This window comes from Aedes albopictus, chromosome 2 (genome assembly GCF_035046485.1).
Source record: "Aedes albopictus strain Foshan chromosome 2, AalbF5, whole genome shotgun sequence".
Taxonomy (NCBI): Eukaryota; Metazoa; Arthropoda; class Insecta; order Diptera; family Culicidae; genus Aedes; species Aedes albopictus.
The window spans coordinates 74,143,756-74,163,031 of record NC_085137.1 but is presented as its reverse complement, the minus strand read 5'-3'; the positions used below and the strand labels follow the sequence as shown (position 1 = coordinate 74,163,031).

Genomic DNA, 19,276 nt, shown 5'->3' with positions numbered 1-19,276 from the left:
AGGTCACCCTGATGACTACAACACTGGCGGATGCCAGAAAGAAGCAGTGATTAGCTGGTCGGCGAAAGAAAAATCTTTTCTCATCCGACAAAGATTACCACGCAACGAATCACAGCGCGATTCCTGGTCCTGGATTCGCAAAATCACTTTCAACAGACCACCGAATCGAATCGGGCTAACTGGAGAATGTGCAACAGTTTAATATTTTCTCCCTACGCCATATGCACACACGGCGACGAAGAACGACGACGATAAACTTACTAGCAAAGCAACGACGACCGACGACGGCGACGACTACGAAAACACAAAACCGTACGTGACTTTTTCTTGAATGAAACTGATGAGCTGAGCTCGCAAACGGATGGGCTTCTGGCTGGTCGGTTTCTGCTGCGGGCGGAGCAGTGTTGTTCAAACGCGATGCAAGCTGCGACGTCGCGACGCCGTCTGTTTGTGTGAGTGTGTCAAAGTGTCAAAAATGACTGCGAGTGCGGTGTACACTGAACAAAATTAACTTTGCTATAAAACCGGTGTCATTTCTGGCCGAACTTTTGTTTTTCAAGCAAATTGGGTTTTTAAATTTTGAACAAAATGAGCCATTTTACGAGACGTTTCGGATCAGCTGATCGCTCATTTCATGAATTATTATTATTACTATATATTTAAGACACTTTACCGCTTAAGTTGCATTCGTGTCTGAATTAACTATTTTACTTTACATTGATTTTACTTAGATTTCGTTATTAATGTTACTATGTTTAGTAAACTTTAAGATGGCTGCTTCGCGTTGCGCGTTGTATGCTACACTCAGCCAAATAACCTTAAGATTTCCATAAGGACCAACTTATGAAACGGCCTTTAAATAATTCATAATGATTCGGATGAATTTCATAAGGTCACTCTATGACGTAAAATCGTCTCACAGCGTGGCTTTTATTCATGTTTAGCAACATGGTATTCTCAAGCGTCGGTAGCCGTGTGGATAAAACACGGGCTCGGTGATCCCGACGTTCATGGATCGAATCCAGTCTGCATCATTTTAAGATTTTTTTGTTCTTTTCATAAGTCTATCTTATGAAATTTGTCATAGCAAGCACGATCAATTTTCATAAGGTATTCTTACGTCATCCATAAGAATTAGTTATAGCAAATTTTCATAAGGTATTTCGATGGATTTTGCTAGTTTTTTTCGCTGAGTGTAGGATTTCGTTTATGGAGCCTGTGGTAACGACCTTAAAGGACCGAGGTTAATAGCACGCGCGCTGCGAAAGGAAATGATCTGTCCGTGCGCATGGTTGCAGAGAGACTGAGGATAAGCGCAGTTTCGAGTTCGAAAGGAATCGCTCAAGAAACTTCTTGAGTGATTCCTGGCAGAAACATTCTTCGGTGACTGCCATTTGAACTGTCATTTCTTCGCTACTGCGTACTGCGATCGAAGAAAAACCGGTTTCTTGAGCGATTCAGGCAAGGAATTTCTCATGCATCAAGATAGGCTGAAAAATTCCTTCTGATCTGCAAACAGCGCTATATGCGCAACGAAGTGTGTAGGCCGAAATCAATAAGGTGTGCACGAGGCACGCACGAAGTTTGAACGAATAATAATTGATACTCTACCACATCCCCTTTTCCTTATTTTTAGTTTTATGCATCATATAAGTAAATGCAATTTATATGAAAATAAGACCAAACAAATGTTTGCTCTCAGCTGAATATTTCTTGGCCTTCTCATCACAACGTGTTCGGAGTCACCACTGATCACATCACCTAAATGATCGTATTAAAACAGTAAATATTTATTTTTTTAGCTTACACCCTTGTCCATTAAATCTACGTGCATGTCTCTTCCGGCTATTTCCAACAGTATAATATCAATAGTGACAGTAACATAAAGGCAAGGCTATATCTCTCCATTAATCTTCATATAAACAGCATAAATCTAATTTCAATTATAAATAATTTATCAAAAAAAAAAACAACTCTGTTGTGATACATCAATTGAACAAAATTAAGTTCTATTATTTTAATAAATTGTTTTATGCAGATGGGTTAAAACCTTCGCGTTTGCCCAGGTGACAGTATTATAGAATTTTAAAACATCGATTCTTTTTTTTCCAAACGATGATTAGAAAATTGTACAAATTCGTTACATATGAACTCACACATGAACAAACTGACACAATTGTGGATCAAATTTTATGTTTGAACACATGTTTGTTGGCATCTAGGTTGGCATACATTTTGTGTACCTCCCATTCTAAACCATCACTAAGTTGACAATCTTCTTGTAACATAGCGGGCTATTTAAACATGTTTTCAATCTGAAGCAAGTATTCATAACGATGCCGTTAGGTAATCTTCAAGATCCAATATAAATGGCATGACACATGTTCCATTGAACACCTGCCATAGGCCTTTGAATAGCGATCCAAACTTCAAACTCTAAATGCAGTATAAAGCCGTTACTCAGTTGAAAGCTGGATATCAGCCAAAGAATCTCGCATTTCGGAAATTTACAATGAAGCGCCACAACATTTGTCCACAACGTAACATTTTATGCGAATACATATCACAGCTACTTCCCAACCCTTCGGGGCCGAAGGGCGATGAAACTGAGCATAACAAACATGTTCGAGATCAACACAGTTTGTTTAACATTTACAATTACTCTAATATCGTTACTGGTGGATTTTTTTTAAGGGTAGAACAGGTTACAAAGAGAATACTTGTATTCCATTGGAACAATCACGATTCATTGCAATAGACCATGCTGTTGAAACATTTTCTCCTTCATATTCAAAATGTATAACCAGTGCAATAAAATTTCATAGCTCAATTTATTGTTTGTCACATACTGCTAAAATTTATAGGTATATACCGTATTTTTTTTAAATAGCTAGTTTTTCTTAAATTCTAGAAGACGTACACTGATTATCACGGATAAGATCTGTTGATTTTGGAACTGAAACCGCTCAATGACGTTTGAAACACATATTTTTAATTCTTAGTTCAGATTCGTGTATGTTTTTTTTCTGTAATACTGCTATCTACTTAACACCCACTAGCAACACTGTTTTTCGAAAACAAACTTTCATTCCCGAATAAAACGATATTATACGACGGTGATTTAGGCTATCATTTTTCAATTATTCATGGTATCATAAATTGGATCATAAATCTATGATACAACGAATCGTTTTGGAGATAACAGTTATCATTTTCGTAGTTACAACGATAGAGCGAATGGATTGTTAAGTATCGTTACCATTCAAAAATGCCATTTTTCTCGAACAAAAATTTCAAGCAATGATTCAAGCTACCATTGCTTTATCATCTACTTGATCATACAGGGAATAATAAAAACAACACGGAAATATTTCAACACATCTACTTTATCGACTGGAAAAAAGTGTACACCCCTGCGGGCATTTCTCGCGTTCTGACAACTCCGTGAATGATAATGTGAATCGTTGTTTATTTTTAATCGCTAGTTTAGTGAAAACGGGAATTGAACTGTCGGTGCCATGGTTTGCTATTCTCCTCGAGGTTCTCCTATCGCGCTTCGTTCGGGACCATATGGAACTAGTGCTCGCGGGACGTTCGAAAACATAAAAGTTCCGAAGGTGGAAAACTTGGTGAAAAAAAGTGGAAAATTGTTCAACGAGCCGCTGCCCAGTTGAAGGGTCACAGTGGAAGCGCTGGAGCAAACGTTTCGAACATGTCGTTCTTTCTTTGGACTGTATGAAACTTCCAACACTTTCGTCTGGTTTAGCCATACAAGATAAATTGTGGAAGCTTCTAGGTAAGTTTGCAAGTGATATTTGGCTAACCAAAACCTGCCACTCCCAAGAGCTTTAAAGTGCTGGCACGTACAAACATCAAATATAAATGTTTATGTGGTATAATGTACGGCGCCACACAGTGTCAAGTGCATTCCATCAGTTTGCGAGTTTCTGCACCCAAAAAGTTATAAACTGCGGTGCTAAATCCAGTTAGTATTACAAACTTACTTTATGATGTCCATATTTTACCATTAAATCCTTAAATATAGTGACAAAACTGATTTATGCCATAAAACTAATGGGGAATTATATTATTAAAAATTATTCATAAATTATTGGATGTATCATTATCATAAGTTGTATGATACTTCAAAAGTTGTGAATGATAGATTTTTTTCAAACATTATCATTTTATCGTAAAATGATCATCACTTTTATAATAATCATTCCACCAATAAACATCGTATAATATCAACGATACCGTGCATCGTATTTTTCTATGCGGGTTTACACTCCAGGGGTACAGCTTACTTAGTAGTTGAAAAATAAATATCATACATATTCTACACGAGCGAGGATTGTCGAAAATAGTCGCTTCTCCAAAAAGAAATAAACATTACATAAACAAAACGATCATCTTCTAAGCTATATTTTTGTTCATCAAAATTCAACTCCAGATAAAATTGTATTTTTGTCTTCAATTGGCATCTAGTCTATTAGTTCTCCTTTCGACCTTTTCAACTGTTGTAATTAGACAACTTATAAAGCGGTAAATGTATATCTAATCTTCAAAACGATACACTATTGAACGGCGATGATCAATGATCTATACATATTATTTTATTTATGTATGACAACTTTTGGGGACAACTTTCTATGACCGTTGTTATAAACAAAGCAAATTTTACCGTTTCATTCGATTACTATTTGTTTTGTGGTTGCACAATCAATATACAACTCTGAAATATAACGTTGTTCCAGAAACAGAGTAAAAAGCATTTTTGTAAAAAGAAATGATAAACAGCATTTTGTTTTTCATGACTCATCAATATCAATATCAATGACAACTCCAATATTGTATAAACTGTTCTTTTTACAATACCTGTCCTACAAGTGCTGTAAAATGTATCCACGTAGATATTTTTTCCGGATACACATAAAATTTATTTTCATCTAACAGCATAAATTTTGGCACGCTTTTTTATTTTTTTTATATAGGCTGTCCAAACCTATTTTGGGAACAGTGTTTCAATTTTTACTCTATTCAAAATAGAGGGTTTAAGAAAGCAAACATTTTGATCCACGATCGTCCGCTTTAAATAGTATAGGATTGAATAGGATATGCTTTCACTACATATCATTTGGTACTGTTGCTCACACATCACATCATTCAACTCAACGATTGAATTTTACGCATCATTGATATGCGAGATTTTTTTTATTGACTTATTCGAATAAAAGTTATGATGTGGTTTGGCGCAACATTCAAGAGCTTATAATCCAAAATCATTAATTCATTTACCTTAGTGATCATTTTTTTTTTATTTAACGCTATCATCCCAATTTATCCAAAGGCACTGATTCTGCGTAATTCAGAAACGATAGCATTATTCAAGGACAATACAGACAGATTTCACAATCGCCCATCGTTAGGTTACATTTTCTCAATTTCCAAAATTACACGATCGTATCATTCAACAGCAATTACTTATAAGATCACATACTCGCAACATTTAAGAGCAAATACTCTCGCATCATCCAAGAGCGATTATTATCAATGAGACACTTTCTCGCAACATTTAAGAGCGAAAACTCTCGCATCATCCAAGAGCGATTATCGATGAGACACTTTCTCGCAACATTTAAGAGCGAATACTCTCGCATCATCCAAGAGCGATTATCAATGAAACACTTTCTTGCAACATTGAAAAGTGAACACTTTCGCATCATCCAAGAGCGATTATCTATGACACACTTTCTCGCAACATTTAAGAGCGAATACTCTCACATCATCCAAGAGCGATTATCGATGAGATACTTTCTCGCAACATTTAAGAGCGAATACTCTCGCATCATCCAAGAGCGATTATCAATGAAACACTTTCTTGCAACATTGAAAAGTGAACACTTTCGCATAATCCAAGAGCGATTACACAGCGTAACAAAAAATTACTTTTTGTCTGTCTCAAGAGCAAACTTATGTGTCTCCGAAGGATTTTGGGCCGCTGAATCCGAATCCGGGTTCAGATTTGCTCTAACACGTCACAATTTTGAGCTATACCTCAATTTATAGGGCATAATATGCGATTTTGGGCTTTTTTGACAGCAAGTCATTACGCAAGGAAATATTTATTTTAAGCAATCAAAAGGTTAATTGGTCAATTAACATCTAAATTAACGACTCATGCAAAATATTTCGTTTTACCTAATCAAATTTGATAGTTTTAAGCGATTTATGTTAGGTACGATATTTCCCATACAAGTTACCCTCCAAAAGTTGCATGCAAGTTTTCATACTAACTTAAAATGCTAAAATCTATCAAATTTGATTAGGTTAAACGAAATATTTTGCATGAGTCGATAATTTAGATGTTAAATGACCAATTAACCTTTTGATTGCTTAAAAAAAATATTTCCTTGCTTAATGGCTTGCTGTCAAAAAAGCCCAAAATCGCATATTTTGCCCTATAAATTGAGGTATAGCTCAAAATTGTGACGTGTTAGAGCAAATCTGAGCCCGGATTCGGATTCAGCGGCCCAAAATCCTTCGGAGACACATAAGTTTGCTCTTGAGACAAAAAAATGTTGCGCTGTGTTATCTATGACACACTTTCTCGCAACATTTAGGAGCGAATACAAACGCACCATCCAAGAGCGAGTACAGATGAGTCACTTTCTCGCAACATTTAAGAGCGATAATCTTGCATCAGCCAAGAAGAATTATCCTTGAGACACTCTCCTGCAACATTTAAGAGTGATAACTAATGAGATCATATTGTCGCAACATTTAAGAGCGATGATTCATGAGATTACATACTTGTAACATCCAAGATCCGATTTTTGACGGTGCACTTTCTTTCAACATTCAAAAGCACAAACCCGTTAGAGCAGATTCTCGCATTATTTGAGAGCTAACTTACTCTCATACAACTTACGCTATGGCATACGATATTACATGCTCTAAAGATTTAGATACAGATTATCTCATTTGAAATAATGTACCTTAGATCCATACAACACAATATCATTAGCAGCATCTTTCAGGAGTCAGTTTTACATCATTTATCAAATCATGACTGATTACAAATCGTGTCATTACTCCATTTTAGCGCTGACCTTTTTTATGTCACAAACGTATTGTTAAACATCGTAAACTGAACAAGCTAAACATCCCGAGTAACAATGACAGCTGAATTACAGCTTATTCAGCCAAAAATATCAAAACCAAGCTTAAGAACGGATTGTTCATCTGTTGTACAACGATGATATTTGTTGGGACGAAAGTGGGATTAACGGTTGCGGCGGCTTGACGGAGGTTACCGCAGCTCATCGCAAAATGTTCCCTAGCTAGCAGGTGCTTCAGTACAGTCTGTCAGCAGCACTAATCGTACACACTAAGATTCTAATTTTCCAGCTCAGTAATTTTTTTGCTGAGTTCTGCATTTTTTCCATCTTTTTACTGAGTTTTCAACAGCAGATTTAACTCGGTACACTCGGTAATCAATATTTACCGTTCATCAGTAACGATATTTACCGCTCATCTGTAATTTTTGACAGTTCATTTGCAGAGCTCGTTAACTCATTTACAGAGTATTCAGCAAAAGGGATAACCGAGCGTACCGAGTTAAATCTGCTGTTGAGAACTCAGTAAAAAGATGGGGAAAATACCGAGCTGATCTTAGTGTGTAACGATGTCCACGCTTCAAAACGACCGTTGGAAATATCTATACAAATGTTTTTCTATTCCCCACCATTAGCGCAAAGTTTCCGTTTGGTAACAACGGGTGTGCCAGTTGAGATGCACAATTCTACTCAATGGGTAGTAGAATGGCAAATAAATACATAAATAAATAAATAAATATTTTTTTCTTTGTTTAATATTGCTTCTTTTTCTATGGTTATTTTATATTATTTTATAGAGGAACCAGTCCAATAGTTGTTCCATCCGCAATCAGAGCCGCTCCTGCAAAAATTTCCGTGTTATAAGTATGTCAACCTTTGATTAATAGAATTTTACTCACAATTTCGGTACAAGTTTTCTATTTCCACTGTGAAAACTTCTGAATTGACAAATATCGAATCCATCACAACGATTTTCTTCAACACTTTTGGTTTGACATTCGCGTATTTCAATGCTAAGTCGATGGAAAAACATAAAAATGCATTTTTATGCATTAAATGCAAATCGAATGTACATTCAAAGAGTGATCTGCCCCTTGGCGGAAACCCAAAGGTGGGAATAAAATTTTGGGGTTTGCGCGCAATATACACGCTAACCCTCAGTTACCCAGATTGGTGTCAAAGCGACCCAGACTGAGCAAAACTGCAGTTACTCTAAACTGAGTAAAGGCACCTTTACTCAAATCTGGGTTACCGATGGTGGTGACAAAATCTGGGTAAACGATACCCAGCTCCTCCGGGGCCTTGATTTTGTTAATTTATTTCCAATTTAGATTTTATATAAAAAGCTCTTAATTTCCATGAGCTGTTCACTTACCTGATGCTGGAAAACAGTTCCCCGGAATAATTCCACTGTTTTTCCGTCATTTATCGGCATATTTTTCGCGAAAACATTCATAGTTTTCAGCGTTCTCCTCACCGTTGCCATATTCTCAAGCCGAAAAGTGACAAAGTGCCGATTACCCAGATCTTTACCCAAATTCAACGAATCAGGGTTTTCGGGTTACCCAGATTATGACAACTGCTAACAACATGAAAATCCGGGTCGAATCGACCCAGTCGATGAGTAGTTTCAGGTTAGCGTGTATCTACTATGTGTTTTATTCAGAACAATAAAACCAGTCATATGTTAATAATATTTATTAGAATAACTAGTCACAGAAGTCCAATGTCGCGACTTTTCGTGTGACTAACATCTAGTTTGCCACGCCTTTACAGCGTCATTAGCGGTACTAGAAGTGTCAAATAAATTTTGTTTACCAAAACAAAGAATCCTCTACAAGATGGATACTTAAAAATAGTCAATTATTACAATTAAAGTTCATAAAATAATCGAATAGTAAAAGTGATAACAGCGCCATTGGAGTTCTAGTGTATTTCTATTTAATATTTACCACACAGAGAACAGACATCCAGGCTAGAACAAATTTCATTCGGAAGGTTGTGTGAGGAGTGGTAAAGATTTGAATCTTTACTTGAGTAAGGTTACAAACCAATACACGATGACAACACTAACGCCACCAAACACCATATTGCCACAGTCAGTGGTGAATTGAAACATTTCAAGTGGTGAATTAAATTAGTATGGGAAATTAACCGATTGCAGCGCCACGCTGTTGCCACTTTTGTTGCCGATTTCAAATGGCCGTTAAATTCCTTACACAGTCTCGGAACTGGACTTGGATGTCTGTTCTCTGTGTTTACCATGAATGGTAATTTTTTATCCGGGAATAATCACTGTGCAAAAATAATTGCACAAAAGTCTAATAAGCTGTTAAATACTCAATATTTTCCTGTCGTTTATTCTCACGTAAACCTCCACGCATTTCGTAGTCGCGAATATCTGGCGAAAATGTAAATATTCTAGATTGATAAAATATATTGTTGATTCGAGAAGTGAGCTTTCGGCGAGTTTTAACAAAGAGCGTTTTTATAGCGATCTTTTATTTATTTTCATGAGCTGCCACTCTACCGGGCATGCTCTGTCGTTCGCCGCAAAGTCGCCGCGACGCGAGTAAACATCAGATTCTGTCAAAAAGATTGTGGAAAAAAATCTTAACTCTTCGGAAAACTTGAGATTTTAACAGAAAATCAGTAAAAATACACTACTTTCTCTAAGTTTCGTCAATTTGTGGTATAGTCCAAACTAAGTGCGAAGCAGACAAACCGGAAAAATGGTCGTCCGCGAGTACAACGAGGAGCTGAAGTACATCGAGAAGATCTCGCCCAACAGCTACCTCATCAAGAAGGGCTTCCAGCCGAACATGAACGTGGAGGGAATCTTCTACGCCAACAGCAAGCTGGAACGGCTAATGTTCGACGAGCTGCGTAATTCGTGTCGTCCGGGAATGACCGGCGGTTTCCTGCCTGGCGTAAAACAGATTGCCAATGTCGCCGCTCTGCCCGGCATCGTGGGCCGGTGAGTCACGGTTTTGTTTGCGTTGTTGTGTATTTCAGATTCTGATGCAATTCTTGCTTTTAGATCGGTTGGGCTTCCGGATATCCATTCGGGGTACGGATTTGCCATCGGGAACATGGCGGCGTTCGACATGAGCAATCCGGTTTCGATCGTTTCACCCGGCGGTGTCGGCTTCGACATCAACTGCGGCGTTCGTCTGTTGCGGACGAATCTGTTCGAGAAGGATGTAAAGCCGGTTCAGGAGCAGCTGGCCCAGAGTCTGTTCGACCACATCCCGGTCGGGGTGGGATCGAAGGGAATCATTCCGATGAATGCGCACGATTTGGAGGAAGCGCTTGAGATGGGAATGGATTGGTCCCTGCGGGAGGGATACGTTTGGGCCGAAGACAAGGAGCACTGCGAAGAGTACGGTCGAATGTTGAACGCTGATCCGAGCAAGGTCAGCATGCGGGCCAAGAAGCGAGGGCTGCCACAATTAGGAACACTGGGAGCAGGAAATCATTACGCCGAGATTCAGGTTGTGGAGGAGATCTACGACAAGTTTGCCGCCAGCAAAATGGGAATCGAAGAGCTGGGTCAGATCTGCGTGATGATTCACTCCGGAAGTCGCGGATTTGGTCATCAGGTAATTTTGATTAAATATGATAGAATATTTTGCAAAACCTAACAATTTCTTATGGTTTCCTATTTCCTCGTGTCTCATGTCTGTCAGGTCGCAACCGACGCACTGGTCGAGATGGAAAAAGCCATGAAGCGGGACAAAATCGAAACCAACGATCGGCAGTTGGCCTGCGCCCGTATCAACTCGACCGAAGGTCAGAACTATCTCAAAGCCATGGCCGCAGCTGCCAACTTTGCGTGGGTCAATCGCAGTTCCATGACATTCCTCACCCGTCAGGCGTTCGCCAAGCAGTTCAACACCACGCCGGATGATCTGGATATGCACGTGATTTACGACGTGTCGCATAACGTGGCCAAAATGGAGGAACACATGGTGGATGGACGTCCCAAGCAGTTGTTGGTCCATCGCAAGGGTTCCACCCGGGCTCTTCCGCCGCATCACCCGTTGATCCCTGTAGATTATCAGCTGACCGGTCAACCGGTTCTGATTGGTGGTTCCATGGGAACGTGCAGTTTTGTTCTAACCGGAACGGAGAAGGGTATGGCCGCCACTTTTGGTTCCACCTGCCACGGAGCGGGACGTAGTTTATCTCGGGCAAAATCCCGTCGTAATCTAGACTACAAGGATGTCCTAAGGGATTTGGAAGCGAAGGGAATCGCTATTCGGGTTGCTTCGCCAAAACTGGTCCAGGAGGAAGCACCGGATTCGTACAAGGATGTGAGGGATGTGGTGCAGACTTGCCACGACGTGGGCATCAGTTCTAAGGCTATCAAATTGCGTCCGATTGCCGTTATTAAGGGATAAAAAGGACTCTAGATTGTAAGTAAGTGCGGAATGCATTTTCGGCGAGTGGATATTTAAGGTAATGTAACCAACTCATTATATTCTCGTAATATATGAAATCTAAAGCACTTCCTGATCATACTTATTTAGAGAAACCCATTTGCTTTTAGTATGGGGCATGTAATAGTATTTTTATTGGAAACATAACTTTTGATTAGGTGAAGAAAGCAACTGCGATAACATTTAAATTTGTCCAATATATATAAAACTCGATTTGAGGCTGCAGTTTGCTATCCTCAGCTACATCGTATATTTGCCAAATCGGTAAAAACTTAATTTATTCATACATTGCAATCCGCCATCTACGCTTCCATGCTCTGGGCATCATACCCTTTCTACTATGACATCCTTTAGGATTCGTCGTAGAGAGAAGTGAGAGCTCATGGTCCATCCTTCGCCGCCATACACACCGATCTCACTGCACTGAACCACCAAGGATTATGTGTGTCAAAGGGGGAGAGGAAATTATTTTTAATTGTCAAGAGCTTCGGGCACCGTCTCCCAATCACTTATTGGTATGACAATTGGTCGGCGTTAAGTCAGACCGGACTATCTATTTTTCAATGATCTCGAGAAATTGTCCTGCAAGCACTTGAAATTTCAAATCTCTGGTATTATTTTCAGAAAAAACTATTATTCTTTAATGTATTGACACCACTGCATCAAAATAACGTCGAAACGTTCAGGTTTAACGAATTCCTCAGCTTATCTTTGCCTGCCCAAAAAATCGCGTAGTCAACTCTGACTGAACGCCGACCAATTAGTGTGCAGTCGGACTCTCGACGGGTCGGTCCTCGGCAGACCGATTACGGTAAGGTTGCCCGACTGTGCCCAACAGTGTATGTGTTAGATGTTCATCTAATCCCATCCGAAGGAGGTTTGGATTGTGAAAAGAAGATAACCATGTGCGACTGTGGAATAGAGTTCAGTTCTAGGCCTGCTGGCGACGGAGATAGTCGAGTGACTCCGTAGCTTGAAGGAATAGAAGCGCCCGTCTAGTGAATTGGGAGTGGTGAGTTAGAGTCTCACCGGAGTACGTGGATTTGTTCAATTTGTTCATCGAGCACATGTTCTGTTGTGCACATGGATGTCAAAGCATTTTCAACAGTGTAATTTCCCACATGGCTTGGTTAGCCAAGGCAAAATAAAAAAATTGACAACTTTCTGGATGTTTTCAGATTTTTGAGATCAAATTGTTTAAACGTTTTGATTGCTCGTGTAACCTAGCGTTACCTTTGCCGAATAGATCTCAACCTGCCAAACAATTTTGTAGAAAACGCCATGCCCTTAGCTTCCTAGAGTATCGAGATATGCGTGTTTAAATATTTTACACAAGGTGCCACCTAGCGAATAAATCAAAAATCACAGATTCAACTCTCAGACAGTTTTTAGCTTGCTGAAGAACTTAATTGAAGACGGCATCATTCTATCTTATCGGCATACTGAGATATAGAAGTTTGAAATTTGTTTTACTATGGTGCCACCTAGCGGACGATTCTCGAATACCATTGCCAGATAGTTCTTAGCCTGTTGAACAACTTTACTGAAAACGGCATGCTTGTAGCTCATTAGGGTTTTTCTTCTTCTTCTTGGCGTAACGTCCTCATTGGGACAAAGCCTGCTTCTCAGCTTAGTGTTCTATGAGCACTTCCACAGTTATTAACTGAGAGCTTCCTCTGCCAATGACCATTTTGCATGCGTATATCGTGTGGCAGGCACGAAGATACTCTATGCCCAAGGAAGTCAAGGAAATTTCCTTTACTTTGAAAAGATCCTGGACCGACCGGGAATCGAACCCGTCACCCTCAGCATGGTCATGCTGAATACCCGTGCGTTTACCGCCTCGGCTATATGGGCCCCTTTAGGGTATCATTAGGGTATCGGGATAAATATATAACGTGTCTCGAGTATACCAAAGTGGCGAATCCTTGTCGTTTTGACAGGTTTCATGCTCGATTGAAACTATGGGGATGACAGTAAATCTACTGTTCCAATTTTGACTCTTTGTTTTTTCCAGGCTCGTTAGAGATATACACTGCAAATTTTGTTTGCTTACTTACCTTACCAATCAGGCTAAGGCCGGGGTGGCCTCTGCTGTACATAGTAGCCTCCTCCATTCCACTCGGTCCATGGCTGCTTGCCTCCAGTTCCGCACTCTGCGTAGGGTCCGCAGATCGTCCTCCACTTGGTCGACCCACCTAGCTCGCTGCGCTCCACGTCTTCTTGTATCGGTCGGATGACTCTCGAGAACCATTTTAGTCGGGTTGCTATCCGACATCCTGATGACGTGGCCCGCCCACCGTAGCCTCCCGATTTTCGCGGTATGGACGATGGTTGGTTCTCTCAACAGCTGATGCAGCTCGTGGTTCATTCGTCTTCTCCAAGTCCCGTCTTCCATCTGCACTCCGCCGTAGATGATACGCAACACCTTCCGTTCGAAAACTCCAAGGGCGCGTTGGTCCTCTGCACGTAGGGTCCATGTTTCGTGCCCATAGAGGACGACCGGCCTAATCAGCGTTTTGTAGATGGTTAATTTCGTGTTGCGGCGAACTTTATTCGATCGTAGAGTTTTGCGGAGTCCAAAGTAGGCACGATTACACAATACGCCTCTGAATTTCTCTGCTGGTGTCGTTGTCGTCGGTCACCAGTGAGCCCAAGTACACGAATCCTTCAACCGCTTCGATTTCATCACCGTCGATATGAATTCGGGGTGGCGGGCGCGGTGATTCCTTCCTGGAGCCCTTTGCCATCATGTACTTTGTCTTCGACACATTAATGATCAATCCGATTCGCCTGGCTTCACTCTTTAGTCGGATGTACGTTTCCGCCATCGTCTCAAATTTACGAGCAATAATATCAATATCATCAGCGAAACCAAGCAGCTGAACGGACTTCGTGAAAATCGTACCACTCGTGTTAATTCCCGCTCTCCTTATTACACCTTCTAACGCAATGTTGAACAGCAAGCACGAAAGACCATCACCTTGCCGTAACCCTCTGCGAGATTCGAAGGGACTCGAGAGTGTCCCTGATACTCGAATTACGCACATCACTCGATCCATCGTCGCCTTGATCAACCGTGTCAGTTTATCCGGGAATCCGTATTCGTGCATAATCTGCCATAGCTGTTCTCGATCGATTGTATCATACGACGACATACGCGGTACAGCTCTTCCATCGCTTCGCGATCTCGTTCTTCCTGCTGGCGCTTCTTCATCCGGAAGACTGAGTTCTGTCTGTTCCGCGCCTGTCTGTAACGTGCCTCATTCGCTCTCGTACGGTGTTGCAGCATTCTCGCCCATGCTGCATTCTTATCGTTTTTCAACTGTTCACATTCGCCGTCTGAAGACCAAGCAACCTGAAGCAACCGTTTCAAGGGATCGCAGCAGTCTATAGGGCACTGCATTGTTTTGATTTTGTATGGGATTTTGACGTTTCTTGGCCTTGTTGTTTACAAAATGCCTGTAAGAGTGAAAGAGAGGGAAAGAATTTCATGCAGTGCCCTATTGTTAAGTTACGTAATTTGTTTCAAACCCATTCCATTGTCAAACTTCACACAATAAAGACGTTCTTCAAACCAAGTTATAAAAGGTTATGGGCTCCACGACGAATACTGCGAGCGGAATTCCGCAGTTCAAGGGCGGACCGGATTTTCAACATTGGAGTTTTCGGGTAAAAATGCACCTGGATTCGGTCGGTGTCCTGAGGAATCTGACGGAGAATGCACCCGAAGTGGCAGCGGAAAGAACGAAATTTGAAGAAGCGGATCGGAAGGCGAAGGCCCTCATCGTAAGCTTCCTGGCCAACGAATGCCTGGAAATCATCCGGGAGAAGACCACGGCCAAGGAAATGTGGGTAGCACTAGAAGCGACGTTTGCCACCAAATCGATCGGATCGCAGCACCTCATCAGGAAGCAGCTCAACAGATTGAAGTTGAAGGAAGGAGAACCGATGCGACCACACCTTCTGGTTTTTGACGATCTGGTTCGGCAGATGAAGACAGCTGGAGCGAAGGTGGACGAAACGGATTTGGTGGTACATTCATACGACCCGCTGGTAACGGCCCTGGAGAATGTTCCGGAACAAGACCTGAAAATCGAAGCTGTTAAGCAACGGTTGCTGGCGGAAGACATGAAGCGCCAAGAACGGAACGGAGAAACCAGCGAAATGAAAGGAGCAGCGTTTTCTGGAGATAAATCGAAGAAACCACTGAAGTTCCAGGGTAAGTGCCATAAATGCGGCAAACGTGGCCACTCCAAGAAGGACTGTCGCCAGAAGTCCAGTGGAGAAGCCAATGCGGCTGCAAACCAAAGGAAAGCGGTATGTTTCGTGGCAAGCCGAGGAGATGTGAAACAGAGAAGCAGCAAACTTGTATTCAAGCTCGACTCGGGATCCAGCGACCATCTAGTCAATGACAGTGAAGCGTTTTCGGCGGTCCGAAAGTTGAAGCAACCCATCGTCATAAACGTGGCGAAGGATGGCCAATCCCTGGTGGCCAAGACGGTTGGAGAAATACATGGCAATAGCAACAAGCAGTTCCCGTTGCACATGAAGGAGGTGTTGTACATTCCGGATTTGCGCGATAACTTGATGTCCGTAAAGAAGCTGGTAATGGCTGGCGTTCAGGTGAGTTTTATCGGTAAGGTAGCAGTTCTGACGAAGGACGGAGAAACCATAGCAACCGCAAATCTGAGAGGCGCACTATATGAGCTGGAGATCGATCTGGAAGGCCCAACCGCAAGCTTGTGTGTGTCGGAAACGGACGCGCTGTGGCATCGACGCCTCGGGCATTTGAGCGAACAAGGAATGAGGACGATGGCGTCAAACAATCTGGTAACTGGTGCTGACTTTCGTGGAGGCAAGTTGAGCTTCTGCGATGCTTGTGTACAAGGGAAACAATGCCGCGACCCGTTTAGCGGAACTCGTGATCCATCAACCAGACCATTGGAACGGATTCACTCAGATGTATGTGGTCCCATCGACCCCCCGGCTTGGGACGGATCAAGGTATTTTGTGAGTTTTATCGACGACCATACCCACTTTTCGGTGGTCTATCTGATGCGAAGGAAGTCCAAAGTGTTCAGCAAGTTCCAGGAATACGAGGCTATGGCAACAGCGAAATTTGGCTTGATGATTTCAAGATTAACAGTGGACCAAGGACGTGAGTATGGCTCAAACGCACAAAAAGAGTTTTATTGCAGAAAGGGCATCCAAATCGAGTCAACCGTGGCATACACGCCACAGTAAAATGGCGTTGCGGAAAGGTTCAACCGAACTGTGGTCGAGAAGGTCCGGGCCATGTTGATCGATGCAAGCGTTCCGAAGGAGTTGTGGCCGGAGGCGGTTCTCACCGCCGTCTATCTCATAAATCGAAGTCCGACTGCAGCCCTGCCAAAGATGATTACCCCTGCTGAGTCCTGGTATGGAAGCAAACCGTGCTTGAAGAAGCTCCGTGTGTTTGGATGCAAAACTTACGCTTGGATTCCTGGACAACAACGAAAGAAACTGGATGCCAGAAGCCGGGAAACTATGATGGTTGGTTATGCTCTGAGACGAGACTCGCGAAGAGGAAAAAAAGCAACGTCAAGTGTAGCTCAACTGAGCTGTCAGTTGTAGCCCGTTTGATTACGTTACCTAAAACGAGGAAAGTATTGCTATCCGAGATAAATTCTGAAGCCAAAATTCACTCCGAGCAGCATTTTCTTCTCCTGTGCTGTCAAAAATAAATTGAAAACAAAATATTCCAATGATGACTTTGCTTGGCGATTGTTGGCGATGCAAAATTTCACCTCAACATGATTTTGTGCGTGAGTGGGATTCAGTCACACTGCATGTGAGGTGATGCGGTCACGCACGTGTTTGAACCACCAGCCCAAAACATAATGTCAACACAGATAGGAAGAAGAAAAAAATAACAAAGTGGAGTAAAAGAAGACAGTCTTCGCGAGTCTCGTCTCAGGTTATGCTCCCAATGGCTACCGACTGTGGGACCGTGCTGCAAGGAAGATCATTATTGCTCGAGGCGTAAAGTGTGACGAAGCCTGTTTTCCGTACGAAAAATTCCCCGAAACCAGAAATGATGAGCCGCTGATGGTGTACTTTCCTCCCGAGCAAGAGGGGGAAGGCATCCGTGACGGACCCGAATGCACCGTAAATATCGAAGAGAATGCTGTTGAAGACCACGACTCTGACAACGACGAAACCGCAGAAACCAGGGCGCTCCCTTCGCAAATAGAACAGCACGAATCCGTGGATGAGGGTCAACCGTTGCTGAGGCGTAGCGAACGGGAGCGCAAGCTCCCTGGTAAGTTTCTTAATTTCTTCACGGGTTATGGAGCTGTTCCTGCCGTGTCATCCATTACAGATGTTCCCAACTGCTACAACGATATCGAGGGTCGAGATGATCGTGACCAATGGTTGAAGGCCGTTCGAGACGAACTAAATTCAATGGAGACGAACCGTGTATGGAATCTGCAGCGTTGTCCTAAAGATGTCAAACCACTCCGATCGAAATGGGTATTCCGAGTGAAAGAGGATGCAAATGGTGAGAAGGTCCGGTACAAAGCCCGATTGGTAGTGAAAGGGTACCTGCAGCACGAGGGCATCGATTATGAAGAGACCTACGCTCCTGTGGCCAAACTAACCACGATTCGCACTGTTCTGGCTGTCGGCGTTCATCATCGATTCCTGTTCCACCAGATGGACGTCAAGACAGCATTTCTACATGGAGCGCTTAAAGAAGATATCTACATGGCGGTTCCGGATGGCGTGGAAGCTGATCGAAGCATGGTATGCAAGCTTGAAAAGTCCTTGTACGGGTTGAAGCAGTCCCCACGCTGCTGGAACGAGCGGTTGAATGGCCAGCTGATCAAAATGGGGTTCACCAGGTCATGCCACGACTACTGCCTGTACACGAAATGCGATGCGGACGACGAACTATTTGTCATCATCTATGTTGACGACTTGCTGATAGCTGGACGGAAGCTGAAATCGATTCTGAAATTGAAGAACGAACTCTCTGCCGTGTTCGAGATGACCGATTGTGGTGAGGCTAACTACTTCCTCGGAATGAAGCTGTCCTACAACCGCCCCGAAGGAACACTTCAACTATCACAAGAGGCTCAAGTAACCAAGATTCTGCAGCGATTTGGCATGGTAAATTGCAACCCTTGCAAAACCCCGATGGAGAAAGGACTCCAACTAACGCGAGAAGGACCAAGAACGAAGGAACCGTACCGAGAACTGTTGGGCAGCATGATGTACACTATGTTGTGTGTGCGTCCGGACATTTGTTACCCGGTTAGCTACATGGGGCGCTTTCAACAAAACCCAACAGATCTTCATTGGCACCCAGGTAACCAATAAGCATTTGAATAAGCCGTATTTCTGTTTTATAACTGCATTCGGCCAGCTTACTGCCGTATCATAGCAGTTTGACTGCTAAACTGCCCTATATTAACAATTCAAATGCTACTCAAAATCTGTCAGCATTTTTGTAGCATTTCGAATGCACGGTATGTTTTGGTCAACAGGCATCATAACAGCTACTTTATTGCCATGAAACTGCTAAGAGAGATGAGTGATTCTAAAACCACAATACAGTTTCACTTTCTAATTTACGTGCCACGGCTGTAGAAGGCATCATCATTCACATATCCAAATGGCAAATGAATTCCATGGTTGGTTTTCTATAATCGATTTTATTATCAGCACCTG

General features: G+C 42.1%; 2 protein-coding genes across 5 annotated transcripts in view; one reads left to right on the top strand and one right to left on the bottom strand.

Moving 5' to 3' along the window:
• The window catches only part of LOC109427582 (RING finger and SPRY domain-containing protein 1), a 55,295-nt gene extending 54,905 nt beyond the window's left edge, over positions 1 to 390 (bottom strand). The window contains exon 1 of one of the 4 annotated variants that reach the window (XM_062849929.1): positions 262 to 390. The gene's annotated coding sequence lies outside the window, so the exon portion shown is untranslated. The other 3 variants (XM_062849932.1, XM_062849930.1, XM_062849931.1) reach the window with 3 other exon arrangements.
• Positions 391 to 9,683: 9,293 nt separating this feature from the next.
• Positions 9,684 to 11,628, top strand: LOC109427583 (RNA-splicing ligase RtcB homolog). Its single transcript, XM_019703167.3, has 3 exons — positions 9,684 to 10,095; positions 10,159 to 10,720; positions 10,808 to 11,628. Exons 1-3 carry the CDS (start codon positions 9,851 to 9,853, stop codon positions 11,519 to 11,521), a joined length of 1,521 nt encoding a protein of 506 aa, XP_019558712.3. The 5' UTR covers positions 9,684 to 9,850; the 3' UTR covers positions 11,522 to 11,628.
• Positions 11,629 to 19,276: the final 7,648 nt, after the last annotated feature.